This window comes from Diadema antillarum, unplaced genomic scaffold, assembly GCF_040938485.1.
Source record: "Diadema antillarum isolate AM-2024a unplaced genomic scaffold, OU_Dant_1.0 seq00000819_RagTag, whole genome shotgun sequence".
Taxonomy (NCBI): Eukaryota; Metazoa; Echinodermata; class Echinoidea; order Diadematoida; family Diadematidae; genus Diadema; species Diadema antillarum.
In genome coordinates this window covers 929738-956169 of record NW_027271696.1, presented here as the reverse complement: position 1 = coordinate 956169, position 26432 = coordinate 929738, and the positions used below count along the sequence as shown (strand labels likewise).

The following is a 26432-nucleotide window of genomic DNA, read 5'->3' as shown; positions in this document are numbered from 1 at the left end:
TGAATCTATAGAGGATTGGGCCTCTGAGGGTGGCCAAGGTGTGTGTGCGTCCATGGAGTCACCACGTGAGAAGTGATGACACCTGATGCGGTTGCCCACGGCAACAGACTCGGAGCTAGCCTGTGGCTCTGATTTTTTTGCTCCCCTCCCCGCATCCACAGCATCATTGTGATGTCACACCGAGTTGCTGCGGGGTGTCCCCCAACCCGAATTCTCCGCCAATATTCTGCACTCACAGACTTGTGCAAAATTCTGTCGTCTCGAGCAGTTTTTGCTAACCCTGCTTGTAACTCCCTCCATCTTTAAGTGACATAGGATGTATGAAAGGAAAATGCATGAATTCTAGCAGGGATCGTGGATTCTTAAAATCAGGTTTGTTTGCTATACCTGGTAAATTGGCATGGTACTAGAGCGGAAATATTATATATAAAACATTCTTTTTCGGTCAGGAGGCTGGTGAGCCATAGCCAGTTTAATAGAGTGTCATCATTTTCTTTTCCTTGTTGATTACAAAGTTTTAGTTCTGAGAAGAGGGCAGTATGCAAATGTAGTCAAATTCACGAACACACAATACACAAAATAGTATGGAGCTGTAATCCTGATACATGGTATAGAAATAGTGTTTACGCTGAGGCTTTATATACCTAACCAAAGCATAGAGTGAGATACATGTAGGATACATTTGCTGCATCACTTTGTACGTAGTGTATGTCCATGCCTGCTGCGGGACGGACAGGCATTCCATGGGAGATGATTAACAATACAATATTTATTGTTGGTTATCACCACCATCAGTGTGTTATGTCTATCAAAGCACAGCAGTTGGCCGATGTCATGGGGAATGTGATATAGCAGCAGGGCCTATATATGTCAAATAAAATGTGTGGATGGTTTTGCATTCGTGGCATTATCAGCATTTGGCAACAATTCGTGAACCTCTTTGACCCTGTTTTGATTATCAATATCACTCTTGATGGTATTGATAGTAGTACAGTAAGGGGGGGGGGGGGAGGGGAGATATTTTAAAGAGATTTTAAAAATGCCGAGGATAAAATGGATACACACAGTATGAGATAGGAATGGAAGCACATTTTGTGGTATTCACATGCAGTGTTGCCTGTGAGTATGTTTTATGTTCTCTCTTTATAAAAATCAAAGAAAATATTGCTTTTGAAATAACTTTTTTTATTTAGATATATGATCTTATATGATCTTGTATTCTCAATATATGTTTTTTTTTCAGTCTTGATGTTTTTATTTTTATTAGTGTCATAATCATAATATTATCATTATTATTATTATCATTATTATCATCATTACTACTACTACTACTACTACTACTACTACTACTACTACTACTACTACTATTACTACTACTACTACTACTACTACTACTGCTATTACTACTACTACAACTGCTACTACTATTCTTATCATCATCTCTTGAAAAAATAGTAATTGTGTATTGATGTTTTTATATACTTTGTTATATTTGGTAGGCAGAGGTCAAGTTCAGATCCAGAATTGCATTCCACATTTCTTCCTTTTACCTGGATTGTGCAAGGTTCCTGGATCCATGTCTTTTCTGTTTGTTTGTTTATTTCTCTTTTTTTAAGAGTCAAATATCTCTAACATTGGAGACATTCTTTCACATGCGACCTTCCGATTACACACGCTCTGTAATTGGGAAGGAGAGTCTCTCTTCGTAGACTAGCAGCCGTCAACGTTGGCTCTCTCCCCAGGAGCCTGGTGTAGGCATGAAGTAGGTCACTCATTAGGCAACCAGTGAATGAATCCAAGGCAGTTTCCTCCTGCAACATTTTAATGAGGACAAGGACCGTACCACACTCTCGCCTGTCCATCCATCCATCCATCCACCCGTCCATCCATCCATCCATCCATCCATCCATCCATCTATCCATCCATCCGTCCATCCATCCATCCATCCATCCATTCATTCATCCATCCATCCATCTATCTATCCATCCATCCGTCCATTCATTCATTCATTCATCCATCCGTCCATACATCCATCCATTCATTCATCCATTCATCCATCCATCCATCCATCCATTCATCCATCCATCTGACTGCCCGACATTAGGTCTTCCTGATACACTTGGTTACTGGGTGTAGCGTAATGCCCCCCCCCCCCCCCCCAAACCAACTATACTACATATACTTTGCCCGATTGAACATCTATTGATGTAATGGGTAAAAGCCCAGTTGTTACTAGTGGTGAATCTTCATAAAGCCACTGTGTAACTATTTTGTCCACTTACTCAAAATAATGATTTCTTGCGTTATTCAAAAGTTGTTTTTAATGCACCCCATTGCCAAGTCGTCCTTCATCGACGTAAAGAAGCACAGATTACTCAGTGTTTTAGTGGTAGCCATGATAAAAAATCATGGGCATATATACGATTGTATTACATACTCAGTTGGATTCGAATGTATGCGCTTTTCAATGAGGAAAATGTAATGTTATGATTGTAATTAAGTCATTTCTGTTGTTTATGAGTACCAAAGAAATTCCAGTACACCTGATGAGTTGAATTAGTGTGTATTGTGGGTCGTCAGGATTAACATCACATTCTGTCTCTGGTACCTCATCATTTACCACCTGATAGTTGTACGTGTAGGTAATGTGACATTTGCATAGTTATGTCAAATACACTGCAGGTTGATAGATCAATCACGTATTGGTTTGTTCTCACCATTTTGATTGATCACGCGATAATGAGGGAGTGATAAACTCCCCACTGTAATTGTCTAGACCGGGCCCCCGTAAGTGATGTGAATGGGTAATGTAGAGCTGCCCTTGCAATCAGTTTCTCCTTGATAATTTTTGGATGACTATACTGGCACGCCACTGAAAAGATTGAGACAATCTGTCGGATCTGTGTTGAAGGCAATGATGTATCTAGATGCAAAAAACTTGAAGGGGAATGTACCCTGAACATACAATGTAGTTTAGGTTCAGTGAATGCAGAAATACCAGAAGACAAATCAGTGAGGTTTGAAGAAAATTGGGCAATTATTCTTTTTTTATTTAAAAGAAAAAATCCAATTAAATACATGAATATGCCATCATCACTAGATAAGAAGGCTACAACCATTTGTGAGGTCACACTTGTGGAAAGATAAACATACAGTATATAGAAAATGTGAAGAGATATCCTGAAAATTTCACTCTTGAGATGAAGTATACATTCCCTTGACTGGTAACCAACATATGTTGAGGGTAATGATATTTTCCTTGCCTTATGCAGGAAGTGAGTTAAATGCGCTTACGTTATACTAGAAAAAAGATTACAATATATAGAATTCTCTTTAAAAATTTCTTTATGTTGTTCCACCACTATTACGTTATGAACTTTTGTAGCATTCCTTTTCATCTAATGACAGCTTGTGAATTTAATGAAAATTTTAATTAAAATTCAGAACTTCAGAACTGAATGATCAATTTTCCTCAAACTTCACTCTGTGTTCTTCTAATAGTCTCTATCAACTGATTCTGTATTAATTCATTCCACATGTAATATCGTGAAAATGTCAACCAATGACAGTGAATTTGCACATTGGACGAAAAATGCAATTTGATTCAATTCCATTCAGTTCAATATTTGGGATGATAACCCCTGTAAGATTTAATAAGAGGAATGCTGTCTTTGTAAAACTTCCTTGTCTGTCAGTTGTGTGATTTTGAAAAAAAAACCAACTAAATTTTAACAGATTCATAGCTTCTTGTCTGTTGCCCTCTTTTTCTCTTTATCTGCTTTGATATCAGCACCTGTGTAGGTTTCCTGAAACTCATTGAGAAAAGGGGTGATAATTCCCCTAAACTTTTTGCTTCACAATAGCCTTCGTGCAAGACTTTTGTTGGGTGGATTTATCTGCCTTTATGTAGCCGAGTGTGCTGGGCAGGTGTGTGTGTTTGTGTGTGTGTGGGGGGGGGGGGGGGGGTGATAATGGAGGAATTTACTGAATGGCAGTAAATAGCAAGCACATCCAAGTGCGATTATGCGTGAAGCGTTGAAAATGATAAGGCCTACTTTAGCTGTTGTGATCACATTGCAACACGGAAGGTACATACAGGGGGAAGGAAATGGACTTGTAACTGTATGAATATGAAGCTTTTGATTGCATTAAAACCTATTCACCACGATGTTGTACCCACAGGTACATATTTGAGTGTAAAGTACAAAATCAGTGGCAGTTCTGAAACATTTGGACACATTGTCGCTACATTCATGTGTCTCCCCCATCTGGTTTTCCACAGAATCTCTCTTGTGTGTGGAGCAAAGTTCACCCAATTCGTTTCCTGTTTGGAAAGCACTTAACACTCACATGTTTGTACTGATCCCCAAAAGACTCTCTTCGCTGCTGAATAAACGGAACCTTGATGAATGGTCGTAATGAAAACAAGCAGAATTCGGGCCAACACTTGTAGGAATATGTTTCTTAATCAACACAAAAGTAGTACTGATCAGATCGTGTAATTGAAGTGGACAGATTGTGAATATACATGTGTATATATATATATATATATATATATATATATATGATATATTTTTTCAATATTTGATGTCCAGGTACTTGTTAAAAGCAAGATGATGCTTTGGACAACTTAGACATGCTATTTACACAGTGACTTTGTCGATGTATTGGTCTGTGGGGCCATATTAGGAGGTACAAGGATATTAAAAGAAAATACACTGGTACATGTTGTAACAATTGAGCATAAAGGTCTCTGTGCTGTATTATATGTACAATACAAAAGACTAAATATTAAAGAATATTACCAGATACTTGTAACTCTCAAAGATTGTAATTACCATGTAGTACAGTGTAGCTATTAAATACGTTGGATACAAACAAACAAATGAGTAGACGAACAAGCATGTCAGATCCCATAGTAGTAGCACCTACATGTGTCTGGTGTTCTGAAAAACTTTAAAAAGTTATGGACAGCATTTGCACTTTGCGTAAATCTAGGCAATGCATTAAGCATTTTTTTGCAACATCATGCACTTGACCTGCCTTCAGCCGTGGTCAAGGGGCAGTGTATAAAATTGATTCACAATAAGTTCTGTATTCACTGCTCTCCTTGCTTTCTCCTCAAAACTGCCTCCATATAATTCCATTCTACAAGAAATCAGTATGTTGTGGTGGATGAGAATCAGAAGGGATTTTGTCACAATTTTAAGGGGGTATTGAGTTGTCGGTATCACGTTGTAGAGCTTAATCTCCTCTATATTATGGTGTAGATATCAAATTATTCTCATATACACTAAAATGTTAGAAATAAAACCATAAGAGCACTATTCTATCCAATATTTTGTACAGTACTTATAAATCTACCCACTTTTGATTGAGTTAACTTTGTATGTCAGTAAAAGTGATTGTTTCCTATTTATTCATGCTCAAAATCTTAGAATGCAATAGCACCCTTCTACTTCTCAGCTCACGATATTTCAGAGTTCAGTGGATTTAAGGCGAGATGCTGAAACTGTAAAGGGCATATATTGTAGATCCCATTTTGCAAGGAGAGATAGAAGTTGATTTCTTGCAAAGTGCCTGTCTGTTGGACAGATGCTACAAATGTAAGCATCCGTTTGGTTCAATAAGGGAGTGTTAGGCCATTGTTCGCTCTTTTGTGTGGTGTTGTTCAAACCTGTTTGATTCATACAGACGAATGCGTGGACATACAAATCGAGGATAGGGAGGAGGAAACCATTCAGTCTCGGTGCTGGTGCGACGGCGTGACTATCTGTGCATTCGTGTGGAAGGAATGAGGGGAGTGTAGACAGATAGATAATACGCAAGTCATTCTCGGGCATAGAAGTGAAAATTTGATAAAGAAGTAGTTCATGCACATGAAAATTACTTCCCCGACTCTTCCCCGTGGTGATGTCATGGTAACCATGGCTGGACGAAAATGCTCGAAGGAAGAAGATGAGAAGCAGAAGGAAGAGAGCGAGAGAGAGAAGAAATAGAGACAGGGAGAAAGATAGAGGAGGAGGGGGGGGGGATGAGAATGAAAGGGGTGAATGAGTTAAAGGGGAATGAAACCCAAATATATAGTGGGGATTGAGTCAATGTAGAAATATTAATGGAACACATCAGTAAGTTTGCGGAAAATTTGACAATCTGTTGGAAATTGGACAAACCTCGATACAGCCATCACTTGATAAGAAGACTACAACAATTTGTGATGTCACAGGTGGACAATAATTTAAAGAAAATATGAAGAAATATCAATATATCTTAATTTTTCTAGCACCATAAAAGAGCACTTACAGCTTACCTCTTTTAGGAGGTAGAGAAATGATATCATCCTTAACATAGCGTGTATATAAGCAATTGGAACAAATGTGTACTTTTCATAAAATGTGAAATTTTTGGGAATTTTCTTTGTGGTTTTGTTGTCCTGCTGTAACATCACAAAGTTTTGTAGTCTTCTTATCTGCCAGTTTCAGTTCAGAAACTTTAAAAATCCATTACTTTTGAACCAATTGTCCGATGTGATGATCAGAAAAAATTTTGAACTTTGTTTATATTTTCTGTATGTTGTAGTACATAATGATGCCCTGAACTGTAGTAATCTTCTTGTCCAGTGATGAATGACCAGAATTAAAAAATTTATTACCTATGAATTGATTGTTTGATATCTGTCAAACTTTCGCTGATGTGTTCTACTGATATTTCTGCATTCACTCAATCCAAACATATATTTGGGTTTCATTCTCCCTTTAAAGAAGGGGTGGGGTGGGGCGGAGTCAAGGTGTTTCTTGTGCAGTCATGTGTGGCGAAGCCTGAATGTGATTAACCTTCTAAGAAGAACTGCAGATAGATGGGGAGCCGCAGGTGAATTTATGCAGAAGGAACGGTTGTCATGACAACCAGAGACAGGTCAAGTTGATTTATCCCGTAAACAGGAAAAGAAAAAAAAAAACCGGTAACAGTGGATAAAGTGATGGATAAAGAGGGGTAATTCAGTGAGAGAGAGAGAGAGAGATTACAACTTTGTAAATATTGTATGTACATCATATCTTTTGCAGTGTTTTAATAACATGTCCAGAATTATGTGAGTAGACGAACATAAATTTGCAAAATTCAGGCCTCACCAAAATACTTTCTCATCTCCTGTAACTAATAGCGCAGTGTGTGTCCTCCCCAAGGTGGGAAGTAGCCAAATTTTCATAGGAAAAAGAGATACTCTAAAAGTGGAAATTTTCACGCTTGGTTGAGTAAGATGAATTTCAGGTGTTTTTAATTCCGCAAAATCAAAGCATCAAACAGTATGGCATGCTTTATTTTCACGCTAGTTTCTAGTTGCAAGAAATCTGTGAATATTTCTACATCACGAAAATTTCTACTTTTGCAGACAAACTTATTTCTTGTTCCTCGACTTTGATTGTAGATCGCATATATTGCAACCACCCATGAATAATTGTCGCACAAGTCGAGATCTGCAGAGTGGCGTACGGTCACAAAACAAATATGGCCTAGACAACAACTAGAGTGAATTTATAGCTACACATGATCATATGTATACATACAGATATTGAGGCTGATAGGTGGGAATGAATCATGTTGATAAACAGTTTGGATGGAGGCAAAGGAAGTAAGAAAGATTCATTCTCAAGACACAAAACTTAAAAAATGAATAAATAAAAAAAGAGAGGGTTCAAGGGATTGATGAATTTGGGTGTCATGTTTCAAGGCAACAGTTTTTGCCAGCAGAAAATTGCCCCGTCACGGCTGGCAGGCGCATGTGCTCATTTGCGCAAAACGTCTTGCGCAGCCACGTGTGCAGGGACATGCTGGGAATGGGGACACAAAAAACACACATCATGCAGAACTTTGTGCAACTCATGGGGGGGGGGGGGACTCTGAGCCCCTCGATGTACACTTTGATCTACCGAGTGGAATTAACTAATCCACAATGTTATTAACTCTTTGAGGCCCACAGGGAGCGAGACATTTGCACACAATGTCAATGGGATTTAGAGAATGCTGGTCCTGAGATGGTTATACAGGATCTCCTTCCTCTAAATGTCTCGCCAAATTGGCAACATGAAGACCGATCTAGCGTAGCAGGTCAATGACATTCATTGGCATGACATTCCAAGGCAGATTTTGGTTTACAGATACTCGGTACTCGGCCAACTTGCCCTGTTCTTCAGATGACTTTTAATGTGTGTGCCAAAGTCCTACACTATTTTGTTCAAAAAATCCTCATCAGAAAATGCAGAGAGAGAGAGAGAGAGAGCATTGTTGGATCATATAACAAAATATCAGATTTACAACACATGACAGTAATTAAAAGTGTGCATCAATGCATAATTTTGTTTTCTAGAATTTTCAGCTCAAATTCACAAAGGAGTTATAAATCAGATCCGTAGTTTGAATTAACCCATGGACAAAAAACAAGCGTACGCATAAAAGATCGGCATACCTTGCATGTACAGATGTTTGCCTGTATGCAGTATTGAATGTCTATTGCAGTACATGCATATTTATGCAGAGGGGAAAATTGCATAATGCATTGTATGTTCATTCAATCTAAACTGTCTTTGTGAATTTTGGCCCTTGTGAGTTTATTCTGCGAGGAAGCCGTTTAGACAGAAGCGTGAAATCTTCTCTTCTGTGTAGCAAATGTTTTTAAAGAGAACATGTGTCAGGATAAGTATAAATCTGAGAACAAACAAACAATAAAGTACAATGTAATTACAAGTATGTGTAGAATTCAATACACTCATACTTGGACACTGCTCAAATTAATGAAACCAAGGTTGTGGTTGGAGAGTTTCTCGCTCTCTGCGTCAGATAATTTGTAGGAATGAATTTGGGACAGACGTTCCCCTGGCACCCGGCACTCGCCTCTAATTTTGCAGACAATCAAATTTGGTTTGAATCCCAGGACAGAAGTAAAACCTTTTGATTAAGCGATAGCAGTAGCCTGCACATGTGAATAATGCTGTGATCTTGCAGTTTAGTGATTCCAGCACAAAATGTGACTTCGATACAAAGCCTCTTTTGTACATCCATAGACATAATGTGAGGTATATTATATGTGTAAGCAATCTTCTTTTTTCTTGTCATGAAATGTGCATTGTTAAGATACCATTTCATCACGGAATATTGTAATGGAAGGTGTTAGATTTCTAGATCTGTTGCCAATTTAAAATCAGCCATGTTCGTTCTGGTAGAAGTTTCATATCTTCTTGAGATTTCACACCCTATTCTCTGTGAAGTGATGCCACTTTCAGAGTCTGTTGGCTGTGTGTGTGTGTGTGTGTGTCTGTGTGTGTCTGTGTGTGTGTGTGTCTGTGTGTCTGTCTGTCTGTCTGTGTGGAGGGGGGTACAAACATCACATTTAATACATTATGTGGACCAGACTTTGTGGAGCATAAAAACTAGGCCAAGGATGCATCACTATGAAGCCCGGCACCTAAATTTCCTTGATGAAATGTGAATGCGAAAAAGAATTTACCAAACACATTCTGCAGCACTCTTTATAATCACACAGCAACGTCAGAAATTTGAGCAGAGTAGATAGCTCATGGAATTATTTTGAGTGACTTGAGTGGTGAGGTACAGGGTTTTATACAGTACAGTCAATCCTGTCTATACACTGACTGCTCAAAGGAAGCGCACACACACACACACACACATACACAAAATTATATATGGTCATTACATACAGGTGGTTGTTGTTGACAGGTTCAATTCTGTAGCCATTGTTAGTATTTTCAGTGTCCCATATTGTTACGTGTAAACTTTAAACACTACATGTCCGTATGTATAGAGAAAACCTTTATTTGAAGTCATTTGTGTAAGCTAATTGGCCTGTACCTTCAAATAATCACCAGTTCCCATAGCTGCAGACAAGTTACAGCAGTAGTTGTTAGAATTACTACTAACTGGCAACAATGCCGGTAGCTCTGCCACTAAACTGCCGGGCAGTAATTGTCACAATCCATGTCACATCAAGACAAGATCCCCTTATTTGAAAGAAAAAAATAATGGAAAAATGGTGCATTTTTGTATGCTGTAGGCCTGCTGACAAGGTATGCATGCATGCAGAGTACGTGCAATACTCTTAAAGGACAAGTTCACCTTCATAGACATGTGGGTTGAGTGAATGCAGCAATATTGGTATAACACATCAGTGAGAGTTTGGGGCAGATCGGACAATCCGTTCAAAAGTTACAAATATTTTAAGTATCTGCACAGTCACTGCTGGATGAGAAGACTACTGCAGTGTATGATGTCATATGCGTACAACGACATAAAGAAAATAAAAAGAGAATTTCACAAAACTTTACTTTTTGAAAAGAGTGCACATTTCTTCGACTTGTTACTGACATATGTTAAGGGTAATATTATTCCCCCTGCCTTCTGAAAGAGAGAAGTCAAGTGTTCTTTTGTTGTGCGAGAAAAGTGAAAATATGTTGAATTCTCTTTAATCTTTCTTTGTATGGTTGTACTCATGTGACATCACAAGCTAAAGTAGTCGTCTCATCCAGCCTTGAGTAAGCAGAAATTTTAAAAATTCAAAACTTTTTAACGGATTGTCCGATTTTCCTCAAACTCTTACTGATGTGTTCTACTAATACTGCTGCATTCACTAAACCCACATGTCTATGAAGGTGATCTTGTCCTTTAAATTGGAGTTAGTAGAGAGTGAAGGTGAGTAAGACTCTTAACCCATCCACGTACGGGCCTCTGTGTAATCTGTAATATCGTGCCTGCCTAGTAAGTTGGCCATGAACTTGGGCGCGATCTTCCCTACGGCGCGATCTACACGCGAAGAGCATTCATACGTCATCGAAAAAACTGCCTGTGTCATTCCCACTAGGCAGGAGGGATGATGCGTGTACACTCGTGCTAATATGCACTTAGTTGACTCAATACAGCACTAGTTTATGTGAATTTTATGAAAAGAAATAATAAATTGTGCAGGAATTATGAAAAAATATTGTTTCTGTGTATTTCATCGATAAATCCTCTTCATTTCAAGCCATCTGTAATCACATCTTACCCACTTGCGAATCGACGTGTCCATAATGTCCTCGAGCCCCCCGAGATAGCTCTGGAACATTCCATTCAATGACGGGGTTTTTATTTTGCAACGTTATCTAATAACTCTCATGTAAGCAAGTTCTTGCTATGGCTAATCTATTTTGTAATGTATCATAATCTATCTATGCTGAGATAGCCTAATTCAAATTTGCAGAGACATAGAAAAAGATTTGTTTTACAATCGTGATACGTTCAACTACTCATTTACCCTGTGCTGAAATCCGCATGTCTGCTCCGCACATGTTATCGCTATCGCTCAAACTTCGATCGCGATGGCTTGTGTGTGTACAGGTACACAGTGCTAGTGTGACGTGTGTGGAGAAGCATGGGGCTGAAAAAATACGAACTCCACGTGGTGTAGTAGAAAACAAATCGGACGTTCGAAGTCGTACATTCAAGAGCTAAAACAGACAAATAGCGAATTCAAAGTCCACTGAAAAGGTCTTGACATTGTAATGTATGTTCCAAAATCATGTCTGGCTTAGTTTTGAGAGAATTTTCTACACGCACGAGATCAGGAATGAGATCGGTGAACTGGCTAACAACGTGTGTACTGTGAACATGTGACTGGCTTGTGCACATGGCCTAGCTAGGTGATCGTGAGAGTGCGGCAAGAACGCTAGGAATGCACCCGAGATGCGGTGTGTTGCAAATTCTTGGGGTGAAATTAGACTTCCTTCTTCAGCCCGTCTAGTATCTATATTTTTTTCAATAATTCTAATTCTTCATAAAATCACGATAAAAAGACTTCATATATTCATTTTATATTTTAGAAGCGTAATATGAAATATTTTGGGGGTTTTTTTTTTCAGTCCAAGAAAAAAAATAGTTTGAATAAAAAAATAATAATAAATAGTCGTTCTTGACTCAAGTCTAATTTCCTGCGCCTTCTTGCAGTTACCCCGCAGTTGCCCATGGATACGATGCATAAATAATCAGCTGTTTACTGAGTCGTACTAGTGTACTCTTGTTCAAATTGAGAGGATTGTTATTTTATCGGCGGCACTTAGTTGTATAACCTCATCCAATAAAAAGACAAATTCAAACATCAAATGGTGTGACACTTTTTGTCAGAATTCCCTATCAATTTCAACTTGTTGCCAGGATAGTTTTCAGATTTCACTTGCTTCATTATCGAAGCTGTTTGACATTTGAAAGAACTGCTCCATAAAGAAATCACCTTTCATTTGTTATTTATTTTCACAAACAAGTATTTTGGTCACTTGAATATTTCTTAGTATTATTTCAATGTCATGATATTTCATGATGGTTATGTATTCTGTCTTTACATGGCAAGATGGGATTTTTTTTTTCCATCCAGGGTCAAAGAAGAAAGTGACAGGAAGGAAACCAAAAGGATAGGGAGGAAATGAAAAGGATACAATGAAACACCTGATCAGCAGGCTCTTTTTTATTACAATGGTGAATGCAGTACATCAGAATTTAAGTACAGTTCTAAATAATTTATCAGTTGAAAAATGAGCAAAGAAAATGGATTTCATCGAGTTCTAAATGAAAACTAAACTAGCATCGCCATTATGATTTAGATCTAGAACCTAGTGCTAGTACTACAGAATAGACCTGATGCAAACTTGTTGTCAAGCTTTTGGTTGAGTTTCTTCAGAGACACGAATTTTGGTAGCACAATACCCGAGTGAATAAGAAAAAGGGAAAAAAATATAAATACACAACTGTAATGCAGGTCTCTAGACCACTCCCGTGCACGATTGGACGAGCGAGCATCAGCCCCCGTTTCTTCAGTGTCACTCTCGTCATTGGCCTAGGCTAGGCTACTCGTGTCGTAGTTTTACTCGCCATCATCAATGTCATACATGGTTACACAAAATAAATTACATCTTGCCATCACCTCAACCACAGCAAAACCCTGAATATCACTCCCATCATAGTCACTCTCAGCTCACAAGACATATCAGCAAACGATACAGACATCGCAGACCTAGCTAACTAGCTCTAAACGGGGTCCCTCTAAACATAGTTGTAACTACGCCACGTTAGACATTAGTTGTACACAAAAATGAAACGGAGGTGAAAAACTAGTAATGAATACACGAAGATCATCAACGATGGCATATTACCGTAGAAAAAAATACACAGAACATCTTGCACCCAAAAAAAAATCGAGGTAAAAAACTACGATGAGAAAAACTAGGGTGAAAACACGATGCTTGGAAGACGAACGATGAAGACACTACGGCAAAAATGCTTACACGGAAAAGTAACGAGTGGGTGCCACACAAACTACATGTTTTCGCACATACGTAGATAAGCTACATCGTGTTCAATCAAAAAACTCAACAAACACTAGGACAAAAACTCACCTCTAAATTGTTGCAAACGAGATAATCACTTAGAAAAAATGAACAAAACACTCTCAGAAGTACGATTGTACTCCGAGAATGAAAGATATAGAATGATACGAAAGCAAAAGAGAGAAAAGAGAGAGAGAAATGGACGGGAAACCTAGAGAAGTTACCCACACTCACTAACGTAAATGGAATTCAACACATACACCCCCGTGCCCCAGCATAGCAGTACACGTACACACACAAGGAGATATCGTCAAGCACTCTATGAGGAGATCGATATCACGATACCGCGCGTAAGAAATCACTGCAGTTGCTGGGGCAACAAAGATACATGCGCGCTGTAAACATGAATATTGATTAGTTTCTCAGCAGGCTCGAACCCCTGGCAGGTGTTTTGGCCAATAAGAGACATTCTAAAATATGTTTCTTTGCATAAATTATTTTTCTGAGTCCCAGTAAGGATCTCTGTGATTGGCTAAAATTTTTCTACAGCTCCTGGCCAAGCCTGAGGTCCTAGGACGCCCTCTTTTGGTCATAAATAATAAAAACCACGTTTTTTGTGGGAGCTGACGGGGATGGGTTAATACTGACTTGGGTGCTGGGATCAGTTCACTGCCCTGAAGTTCGTTGGTATTTTGTCAGCGATGTGGCGCTGCCCTGAAGTTCATTGATGTTATGTTAAGCAGTGTGGCACTGCTCTGGAGATAAGGCCGTTATCACGTGCAGTTACTCCCTCGATAAATGTCTGACTGTTTGCATAGAGTCCGCCAAGTCTAAACATAATGCCATAATATAAATTGTTATGATTGTGCTGTTATGCTGTCCTCTATACTTTTTACTAAATTGTAATTTTCACTCTGCTTCTCTCTCTGCAGAATTTGAGAATATATGTGAGGAACAACCCATCGGCAGGGAACTTTTCCGACTCTACTGCGACACGTGGCCAGAACTCAAACGTGCCATCACCTTCCTAGACGAAGTTGTAAGTCGCAGTCGTTGGCTTCGCGTTAGACAATTGGATGGAGTCGGCATGAGCTCTGTCTGCCTGCCTGCTTGTCTGTCTGTCTGTCTGTCTGTTTGTTTTTGTCTGTGTGTTTCTTTGCATTTTTGTGTCTGTCTAGAATGTTGAATGCGTAAGTTTTATTTTTCCCGTCTCATGCATTCTCTCCTCTGTGGTAACGAGGAGATTGTCATATTCTCTGATCATCTTGTTTTGCGTGGTCTGCGTTCAGATGGCAAAGAATACTGTATATGCCATATATTTCGCGAGTCTAAATTTTCGGGAATCGGGAATTCTCAACGATTTCGCAAGGTTACATTCGCGATAGTGGAGTCCTGTACTGAACGGAGAAGTGTACATGTGTACGTCACATTCACATCGGGATCAGAGTCAAATATTTTTGCATACAGTCTTTAATTTCGCGAATAGCATCTGACTCGCATATTCGCGAAAATAAAAACCTCACGAAATATTTGCCGTATAAAGTATCACACCTTTAATCACATTTTTAAAAATGTGATTGTGATCACATTCAAAAGAGTTTAGTACGGGCCATCCAAACACTATAAATAGGTCTCCTGCTGAATCCATATCCGCAAACGGCATTCCATTTAACAGCTGTGTGTGCCAAACTCTGTGTCCTGTCAAACAAACACAAAACTCTTAAGGGATGGTATAGTTTTGGTTGAAATCTGACAGTTTTGGTGAGATAATGAGAAACCTCTTATGAAATATGAAAGAACCTGTAAATCCAAGAGGAATTCAAAGTTTATTTGATGAAAATTCGTTCTGAAATGGCTGAGATGCCCAAAACAAAGCGATCTGAATAAAAGGTGGGACCCATGTCTTATTATGATGGCTTTGTATTACTTTGTTTTTGGATGTCTCAGCCATTCCAAAACTGATTTTCATCAGATAAACTTTGAATTCCTCATAGAATGGTATGCTCTGTACTATTTCATAAGTAGTTTCTTGGTATCTCACAAAAAGATAAGCCCAATTCTCACTTCAAACCAATACTGTACCATCCCTTTAAAATGTGCATGTACAAGGGTGTGTACTTACATGCATGTACTATGTAAACACGTTTCCTGTTTTACGTGGGTAAGCTTTATTGATATAGGTGAATATGAGGTCAAACTGAGGTCCACCACCAGTGCACCCCATTCCCCCCAAAAGATGTTTTTAAAAAATAGTGAAACTGTTTAGACAATGGCAGTACAAGCAGATTTGAAATCTCTTCTACCATGTTTGGTTATGAGTGATACGAGAAACGTGATTAAAGAAGTAGGACTTCGTTTTGCTTTGAGATGGGCAAGAATGTAAAGCGAGTTCGTTGTTCCACTTTGCACATGAGCAGAAAAAGGCCGTAATATGTGATAACAACAGAAGAAGGTCATATGTGATAACAAGAGATGTTTGTTTTTTAATTCACTGAGATAAGCATCCCCGATGTAATGCTTAGTTCATGTCATCCTTATATAAATGGTGCCTGCAAGCCCTTCCACCTGACATGAACAAAGGGTTCAGTAAAGCCTAGTTAGTAGTATCTGGCAACAATGACAGAAGAAAGTTTGTTAATGCATTCAATGCAAAGCAATGAAATGGATGCTTCCCCATTAGTTGATTCATAGGCCATTCTGCTATTGAACGCATGTTCATTGTTTGTTTAAAAATGAATTTCATGTATCGTTACAACAGACAGGCATTAATAATCAAGAAGTGAATGCAGTGCTTCAGCTACTGAGAGAAATAGAAAGATTATTTGGGAAGTGTGCATAGGAGCTAATTGCAAACTGGCTTACAGCTTGATACAGCAGTGTTAAATATGTTTCGAAACTCATGTGTGAAAGGATAAATGTTATCCGTCTGAAAGGGCACTTTCTCTGTCATCATTCCTAATCCATCATCTTTTGTTCTGCTGCTTTTTACGTTTTGTTTGTTCACATCAATCCTTCAAAGCGCAGCCTTCCAAATGGGGCCCGTCAGGTCTGCACGCAGATAAAAGCAGATATAATTTTCATTTGAGAACCACAGTCACATACGGATGCTCGATTTTAACATCATGTTAAAGGACAAGTTCACCTTCATAGACATGTGGGTTGAGTGAATGCAGCAATATTAGTACTAGTAGAACACATCAGTGAGAGCTTGAGCAAAATCAGACAATCCGTTAAAAAGTTATGAATTTTTGAAGTTTCTGCTCAGTCACGGCTGGATGAAAAGACTACTGTAGCTTGTGATGTCACATGAGTACAACGATATAAAGAAAGAATAAAGAAAATTCAACATATTTCCATTTTTCTCGCATAACAAAAGAACACTCGACTTCTCTCTTTCAGAAGGCAGGGGGAATAATATTACCCTTAACATACGTCAATAGCAAGTTGAAGAAATGTGCGCTTTATTCAAAAAGTAAAGTTTTGTGAAATTCTCTTTTTATTTTCCTTATATAGTTGTACGCATGTGACATCATACACTGTAGTAGTCTTCTCATCCAGCAGTGACTGCGCAGATACTTAAAATATTTGTAACTTTTGAACGGATTGTCCAATTTTCCTCAAACTTTCACTGATGTGTTCTACTAATATTGCTGCATTCTCTCATTGAAATCCTTATATATATGAAGGTGGACTTGTTCTTTAAGTAATCATTCCTTGAGCAAAAGCCATATACACTGTTTGAGGAGTTACAGAGGTGGACAAATTCTATCTCATTGAATTTTAGTAAAAGAAAAAAAAAAAAAAAAACCCAGCATAGATGGGAGACAGAGTCATAGAAAGAGTTCACTGAGAATTCGCTAAGACAATCACCTCGTGTGCATTTTTCGCTTGTGTCGGCACATGCATCTCCTGCATGTGTGTGTGCATGCATGCATGCATGCGTGTATGAATCAACTAAAGTAGTTTTCTGTTATGTGTACATTCAATTTTTTTTTAAAAGCTCATTTACTTTTGTATAATTGTAATAAGTAAAATTGGATGAAATACAACAAATACTCACTGACAGCATAATTGATGACGGTGGGGGGGGGGGGGATGGGGATATGGTGCATTAAATGGTATGACGGTCACATTTGTATTTTATGTGCACATTAATCACTGTGGGCAATTTGTGTGGGTTTAATCGTAACATTTGAATAAAACTGCAAAAGAAAAGGCATTTCTTTTTCCTTTTTTTTCATTTAGGTTAATGTCTTAATCTGTAAACTCATAATTGATAAGATTGGTATGATAATGTGAAATATGATCTGTCTCTTTGGTTTTCTATTTAGTTGTTTTTGTTGTAGTGTATTTGTCTTTGATCAAATAGCATTAATGAGCGAAATCTTGTTTTTAATTGTAATTATTTGCAGAACTTGAATTATTTCCGTAAATGTGAATATACTCACATGAAGACTGAAAAAACCCCAAAACAATGCATGTATTTTTTAAAATGAAAGTTCAATGACTGATGCAAAATGCTAAACATATATACCATGCCTGTTCAGTGACGTTTTAACTCTCTACAAGCTAACGTCATTGTCGTTACACATGCATCCAGGCATTCATAGTGGTAAACAATCTTGCAAAGAAGATTGTAAAAAAGAAAAAAAGAAAAGAAAAGAGGATGAAGGATTATAAGCACTCTTGATTACACTCAAATAATGCATCATTGGTAGCCACAGGAAGAATTGTAGCTGACAAGAATTATTTCAAGTATTAGAAAATTATAGATTTAATAGCAGTTTGAAAAAGTGTAGTGTGAAATGATAGTACATCCTAGTGAAACATGAAGATACTGGCATCGCTCTTGAATGTCGTTTGCTTGCATGAGGCTGTCGGCAGAGCAAATGAACGTCAGCCGTGCCACTGTTGGATTATTTGGACTCTTTGAAAATGAGACACCTATTTTGAATTCATCAGTGGCAATTACCATTAAAAAGAATGATTGAAATGTTTCATTGGATTTGATAATTGAATTGTGCCCAAATTGAGGATCGACAGCCACCATCTAATGTTGATTGAAAATGTGGCATTTAATTATTGATCCTATGTAGATATATATCAATATCAGCCACCACCAAGTATTGATTGCAATGTTTCCTCTAATTATTGATTTTTTTTTTCTTCTGCTCAAGTTTTCTGGTAATGGGAAGTAGACATATGGCCCGATGAAGTAAGGAAGTACGGTGTGAAATAATGTCGTAGGCAGGAGGGTTGTTGATGCTTGTTTGTCCCCAGGGCATTTCGGGGAATTTACCAGTTCATCCAGCCGTGCCGGTGGAGACATCGGTGATTAAAGATGATTTCATATTCCCATGCATTATTTTATTCTTTCTTTTTGGTTGCACGGGTTCCCCAGTCCCTCTGACTGGGAGTGAGTTCAGACCAAGGAATTTCACGCTCCAGTTTGCGTTGGTGAAAAGCGGGGTACATATGAAGGGCTGTCAAATGTGTAGTCTCATTTGGCCAGACTGCGTGGGTGGATACGACTTTTGCTCTGACAAAATTCTTGCGATTGCATTATGTATTATTTGATCCAAGGGGCTTAAGCCTCTTGCAAAAGCAACCAGCTGTCAGCTATGATATCCATGTTCAGTAAAGCATGAATCGTAGCTTTTTTTTTAAAAGAACAAATACATGTGTCATCTTTTGACGTTTTTCCCTGCTATTGATTTTGTAGATATGATATTCATCATGAAATTGAAACTTAACTCTATTTTGTATTATGTGAAATTTGTATGATTATCAAATTTTAATGATAAGCTTGGCAAGATGAATATTATTGCGTGAAATTAGTACTACTGACTGTCAGCCAGCACAGATTATAGTATACATTCAAATGGACAACTTGTGTAGTATCCAAAAATTTGTTCATTTCATATTTTATAAATATGTACTCTAAAATATTCCACATGTACGATAAATACAAAATCCTGGTAATAAAGCACGGAGTTTACATAGTGTACATGCTCATGTGCGCAGGAGAATGTGCATCAATATCTGTAATTTTGATTCATGTTTGCGCAATGAATTTGTGTAATTTCTTAAAGGTTCGTAAGGAAGTAATTACAGTGATTTCATGCAATCTGAAATTGTGCTATGCAGTCATCCCTCCAGCTCCACAATTCAAAATGTTTGTGTTAATGGTAGTCTGCCAGGAGTGGATATTAATGTTCCTGATAAATTCACCGCAGATTTGATCCTATAATTCTCATTTCTTTGTTTCAGTGATTTTCCTGCAATATGTCATACCACTTTCTCCATCTAGCATCTGTCAACCCACCTGTTTTGATGAAGATTGAATTCATCAAGTTAAAATTGCATGCAGAAATCTTCTTGTCCTTAAATTGTCCCTAATTTGACAGGTTTTTTTTTCAGACCTGTGTATTTTATAAATCATCTTGTCCTTAGATTGTCCCTAAATTGACAGTTTTTTGGGGGTTTTTTTCAGACCTGTGTATCTTATTCTGGAGAGATATTAGATGTATCTGGTTAAATTTATTATGCAGTCACAAAAAAAGAAAGAAAATAAGATGCCAGTGTTTGAGAGGAAAATAGGATCACTAACATTCCAAAATGTGTCGCAGTTGACAAAAGAATGTCAGATTTAGGAAGTACATGTATGAGGCTTTTGTAAACTCTGCAACTAAAATTTAACATTATGATGTGAAGAACAAAGGATTTGAGTGACAGGTGATAATTTACTCTACCTTATGAGACATAAACAAATTCAACATTTTAACAATGAATAGTAATAAAGAAAAATAATATGATAAAAATAGATTACAAGACCTAACCACATTACTGTGATGTCCAAGTCTTGATGGGTGAAACAAGCTTATAGTGTGACAGGATGACCGTTAAATGTGCGTGTCACCCACACACATTATGGAGCATCGCATTGTAGGGCCTTTAAACTGAACTCCTCAAATGTCCGCTGTGTAAACGTCTTTCGCAGTTTGAAGTGAATCGTGATTTGATGATGTCGTTCTCTTTAAATTTTTGTTTTTCTGCTTTCTTCCAGAGTAAATACGAAGTAGCGTCTCAGGATGAGCGGAGCAGACTTAGTCATGAACTCTACCACAAGTATATATCACATGAGGTGAGTCCAATCTACTTGTAGCCTCCGGCCGCTACAGGCTCTCATCAATGCAGTAATCACAATAGGAGTATGCAGAAGGTTGTCACATGCGTTGGGAGTTAGCTTGGGGATACCGTGGAATGGGGAAGGCTGGCCAGGCTTGGATATATTTAAGCATCCCCGTAACATATTGTGTACAGCTTTATCACAAATCTCTATGTTAAAGTCCACACTCAGCTGAAGAATCTCAACTGATGTCCACCGTTACCGATTAGCGTAAGCTTCGATGTACATATTCGCTGACTCAAGGCACTATTTGTGGTTTTTCATGTACCCCAGTGGTCAGCGAATCAAGATCAATTCGACCAGCCCACTCATGAATCCTTACACTACTGCATCTTTAAGTCACTAGTGAGAGGCGAGTCCCGGCGAGAGGGCTTTAGGAGTCCAGTCCACAGTCTTAGACTTAAGTCTTTGAATGACCAAATTTTGCTACCAACGTGCGATGGCAGATATCGCAACCAATCAGCGCAGCTCCATTTGCAGACATTCCAATAATATTTCACGCTGACTTTTGATGGGTGAATCGTGCAAATTCACTGGTCGTGACAAAGTCACAAACTGAATCATTCTGTTGGACTAGGAGTGGGGCATCTGTCAAGATCTCTATTGGCTTATGAGTAATAATCACATTTGCATATCTGAAAAAGCTCCTGAACTGACAGAATTGGCATTGGAAGTGCAAAGGCAACTCCATGTTTAGCTGACTGTAAAAAAACAAAGGAGGTTAAAATCAAACAAACAATGAAAGAAGTTTTATGAGAATGACATGTCAAAGAGCACAGTTTGGAAATTGCATATTGTACAGGAAACCCTCGTATTGGTCCCAAACTATATTGTGACATTTCATTAATTAGTGTCTTTACCTCCCAACACTCAAGTTGAAAAAGAGTGATAAAAGTAATACTTTAAGTTGATAATTCAGCAACATACAGCCCTATCCCCCATACTGGTCATTAATTCTGTGTCCTGTTATTACAACTTTACTGACAAATTTGATGCAATGGATACCTTCTTTGATGCCATTTTAATCAAGAATCATTTTTGTGAAACTTAGTTGCAAATTATCAGGAGACATGCTAAGCACTGATCTTGCCCAACTTTATTATTTCATGTCGGATTTTGATAAAACTCTTACCATTATCTTTGAGTAATTTTACTTAATTGGTTTAAGTTATAAGGAACACAGCTGAATTTGCATTTCACTTGAGAATCGATGCTGCATTCCCACCCTTCTCTCCCCTCTCATTACCGGCTTGTTTGTGCCCATTTTCCCCCTTTTCGACAGGCATGGTTAGCTATTTTTTTCTAATAACTATTGTTTTTTTTGTAAGATGTTTATGTTTGCAACTCACTGCCATTCTCCCTCCCCCCCCCCCCCCCCCCCAAACATCTGTGGTATCAGTGCCTTGCCACTGCGGTTCCTGTTCAAAGGCTGCGGTTCCTCTCTTAAAGTGTGTAACGTGACACTCGCGATTCCCAGGGTCCGGCCGCTCTGTGGTAAACTTAGCGGTACAGTGCAGTGTGTGTAGCTGGCACATCTCGGTGCAACGGGGCAAGGAGGCATTCCCGGATGCTGAAGCGAAATCTGTGATTTCTCATTAAAAAAAACCAAGGCATTTTCAACTACCAGTATATCAAGCCCTTTACTAGAAAGAATCACCGTTGGTATCAGTGGTCTGTGTCAGCCTGGAATATTGGAAGGTTCCACTGTGTCACAGAATTATATGTGTGTCTGAATTGTGGTTTGACATGTTATCTTCCCAAAAGCATAATTATGCTAAAAGAAGCTTTCCTATTTATACCTTTCGTATCTGCCAGCAAGTGATGTATAAAATGCACATGGCTCAAGTGCATACTTTGCATTGTTGATAGATAGAGAGATGGATAGATGGTTGGATAGATAACTGAATAGATAAACAGATGGTTAGATAGATAGATAGATAGATGGATAGATCAATAGATGGATGGATAGATGGCTGAATAGATAAACAGATGGTTAGATAGATGGATGGATAGATCGATAGATATGGGTATGTGGATAGATAAGTAAAAAGATAGATAGAGAGATAACAAAATGTATATGATACATGTAGATAGATCAATAGATGGATGGATAGACAGATGAATAGATTGATGGGTGGACAGAGGATTCTTGTCAGAACAAAAACATTTGACTCTTTCACTCTAGATTGATATAATTGTTTTGCAAGTGCAAATTGTACTCCGTTCACATTTTTATGATTCGGTTAATTTTTATGCCTCCGCCACGAAGTGGTGCTGGAGGCATTATGTTTTCGGGTTGTCCTTCCGTCCGTCCTTCCGTCCGTCCTTCCATCCGTCCGTAATGAATTTTGTGGACAGCATAACTAAAAAACATTTTGAGGTATCCTAATGAAACTTGGCATGTATGTGTATTAGGGGGTGAAGTTTTGCCTCTCAACTTTTGGGTGCACATGCTCAAGGTCAAAGGTCAAAAGGTCAAGGTCAAATACACAAAATTTCACTATTTCCACATTATCTGTGCAATGCCCTAAGATATTTCCTTGAAACTTAGTGTATACATGTATTACCCAATTAAGATTCTCTGGTGAAAGTTTGGGGTCATGAGGTCAAAGGTCAAAGGTCAAAAGGTCAAGTAAATATATTAAAATTTCACTTTTTTCTCCGTACCTTGGAAATTGTTCAAGGTATCTTCATGGAACAAGGTATAAAAATACATGTACTGACTGGCAGTGATTATCTAGACAATTTAGGGTTCATGGGGTCAAAGGTCAGGGGTCATAGGTCAAGGGCAACACTTAAAAATTTTACTATTTCCCTCATGTTTATGCAAAGCCAGCAAAATTATTTTTGTTTACACTTGGTGTATGCATGTATAACCTAATAGAGATTCTCTGGAAAGTTCTTTTTTTTCCTTTCTTTTTCTTTGCCTCAAAGGTCAAAAGGTCAAAGATCAAGTGAAAGTGCTGAACTAACTTTTTCCTCCATATCTCGGAAGTGGCTCAAGTTATCTTCAAGTTGAAACTTACTCCATATTTATGCATGTTCTGCCTGACAGTGATTATCTTATGGATTTTAGGGTCAAAGGCCAGATGAAGATGGTAACAATTTACTATTCAATACAGAAATTGCACTTTTTCTCCATACCTTGAAAAATTACTCAATGCATAAACGTATGAATGGGTCAAAGTCAAGTTAAAGTCCTTAAATCCCCAAATATATGCTCTCCTATTCATCCAATTAAAGCTAGGTCAAGGAAGGTGAACATTCAACACATTTGTGACAAACTTGTCATTTTAATATTTTGCCAATTTTGTGAAAATGTGATCACACATTGTCCACATGTTCTATCTAGACCTATTAGGAGAATCATGCATTATGGCGGAGGCATACCAGTCACCATAGCGACATTTCTAGTTAATTTCTGTTGCTCAATCATATGTCCTGGTCTGTTCATTATTGTGCCCGTAGTTGGGTTCACTTGTTCATTCAAACTTACAGATAACTTAGCTCTGATTCTCATTGAAGAGCTCCCCACTTCTACCACTTTCTCCTTTGAATGCTATTTTCATGACTCAAATGTAGTTGGCTTCCCCCCTCCCCCTTTCAATCATGTCTTGCTCGGTCAAAGTGGCTTCAGGCAAACCTCGGCTAAGCTTGGCTAAGCTCATGGGGTTCGAAGTGGATGGCCTTCATGGCAATGGGTGCATAAAATTTGAATACATCAATAAAATCCATCATCACATAGCTGAAGCATTCATATAGGCATAAACATAGTTATGACAAAGATTTTGAAGTAGAAACTGGTGGTATATTGTCGCAGTACAGGAAGTATTCAGATTCTTTCACTAGAAAGGGGAGGGGGGAAGTGCCACAAGTCCTTCAGTAGTAAATTTTCTCATTCACATGCATTGTTGCGTTTAAGGAGGGATATATTTTACATAGTGTAACTTTCCAACAAAAAAAAAGAAGAGAATTTGCCATGTAGTTAAAGAGTTCTGGATATTATCTTACAGCATAAATGCTGGTACGTGAGTAAATTGCAAAGGTCAGTATGTCACATGTACCAGCTTCCGCTGCCAGTTGCAAATCCAGAATAAATACTGTATTGCAAGTGTATTAACTATACCCAGGTATATTTTTTGTATCCCGGACTCTGGGCAAGATTATTGAGAGGGGAAAAACAACAACAACAATAGCAATAACACAACAAGCATAAACGATGTGTTAATACTGTACATCTACATTTACTTCTGAGGGTTTCATTTTAGTCAGTTCAATGTCAGTTAAGTGCTACAGGTTGTACTTATTTCATTCATTGTGGCTGAGAGTGAGTGTACCATCTATAAAAGTGATCAGCAGTTTATCAGAAAATGTAATCCCAAAAAACCAGCAACAACAACAAGCCATTCTAAGACTCTACATACATTTAAAAATATCGTGCACCAAACATCCTTCAGAATATTACTTTTTTTTTTGCAATTCTGCTACCAAAACATGCCATGGAGATGATTTCCATTAGACATAGAATGTTTTGGTTTGTTTTTCCTGCAGGCGCGAGCTTTATGGTAACTGTGTCATTCGCAGCACCAAACTATAATATTCCCAAGAAAAATAAAATGAAAATAAGTAAATAGAATGTGGTTAATACATTGTTGCATGTTGGTATTTGCGTTCGTGATGTTTTGGGGTGATAGAAAGCTTGAATAAGAAGGGCAGGGAATACAAGATGGTGTGTTTTGTCCAAGAATTAAAGTTGTGCCAGTAGTCGACATTGGCATGGTGCTTCATGGTACGATACAGAGTTGTCATGTCCCTCTTATTAATACCATCATGATCCGCCCCTTTGAACCAATGGTTCGCAATGATTCTGGCGGCGAAAATTCCCACCTGTAATGCAGACAGCCAACTGAACACATACTATGAAGCCATTCATCTTTCCTACTGATGTATTCTACCCAACGTAATGTTGCTTTACCACTCCGGTGGGAGCAAGGTGCAAATAGAGCTCCCGGGTGTTGCAAATTACCCGAAAGCTTCACCACCGAGCGCAGAACATCATCAGCGGGATTAGACCGCTTACTTTTCTCATCCGGTTCTCCTTGAAATTGATCATTTCTAATGACGTAAACTGCGATTTTTTTTTGTATATTTTTTTTTTTGCAATGACGTTTCTGTGAATGCATCGCTGCACCTCAAATCATGCAGAGACTATATAAGACAAATTTCTGAGTACCGAATAATAAAGGACTGTCGTAAAAATGTCGCAGTGGTGTGAAGAGTTCTGCGAGAGACTTTTCATTGTTTGGAAATGGTAATTTAGCAATTTTATCTGCTTCTCACCATCACCGTCTTATCAGTATTATTTCCTTCATTGTGGTTCTGACTTGGGGTGACTATCCTCTCTTTCCAACGAGACATGTGACTAAAAACAAAACAAAGCAAAGCAAAACAAAAGAAAACAATTGAATGTTGACAGTCTCATAAATATTATTCACTTGGAAGTGATGAAGTGTGCTCGTGCAAGGATTTAGAGTAAAGATTCAAAATGTGTTTGTGTGTATGAAAGTACTTTATTATAAATATGCACGGAACAGGAATGACGTGTGTTGGTTTCAGGAGTTTCCTATGACACACGTGACTGAAAGCGAATGTCAGAAGGGTCACATTTATGCATCAATCGTCGACACTGAAGTGGTTCTTGCCAAATCGGTATTGCTATACGTACTAGGGGGACAGTCTCCCATCTGTTCATGTACAAATAACTAAAAGTTGCTCCAAAATCTGTGAGAGGGATGATTGAATGTACATTATCCTCTTTAATATTTTCAACTGATGTATATTAGGGAGAGCTAGCTTGAGGGTATGTGTGTGTGTGGGGG

The 26432-nt window shown here is 38.2% G+C and overlaps 1 protein-coding gene across 1 annotated transcript in view; it reads left to right on the top strand.

Annotated features, from left to right (window-relative positions):
- LOC139739779 (G protein-coupled receptor kinase 5-like) overlaps window positions 1-26432 on the top strand; it is a 137727-nt gene that overhangs the window by 66402 nt on the left and 44893 nt on the right. The window contains exons 3-4 of the mRNA XM_071650374.1: window positions 14297-14403; window positions 20431-20508. Of these exons, the coding sequence (XP_071506475.1) occupies window positions 14297-14403; window positions 20431-20508 (185 nt within the window). The remainder of the gene's footprint in view (window positions 1-14296; window positions 14404-20430; window positions 20509-26432) is intronic.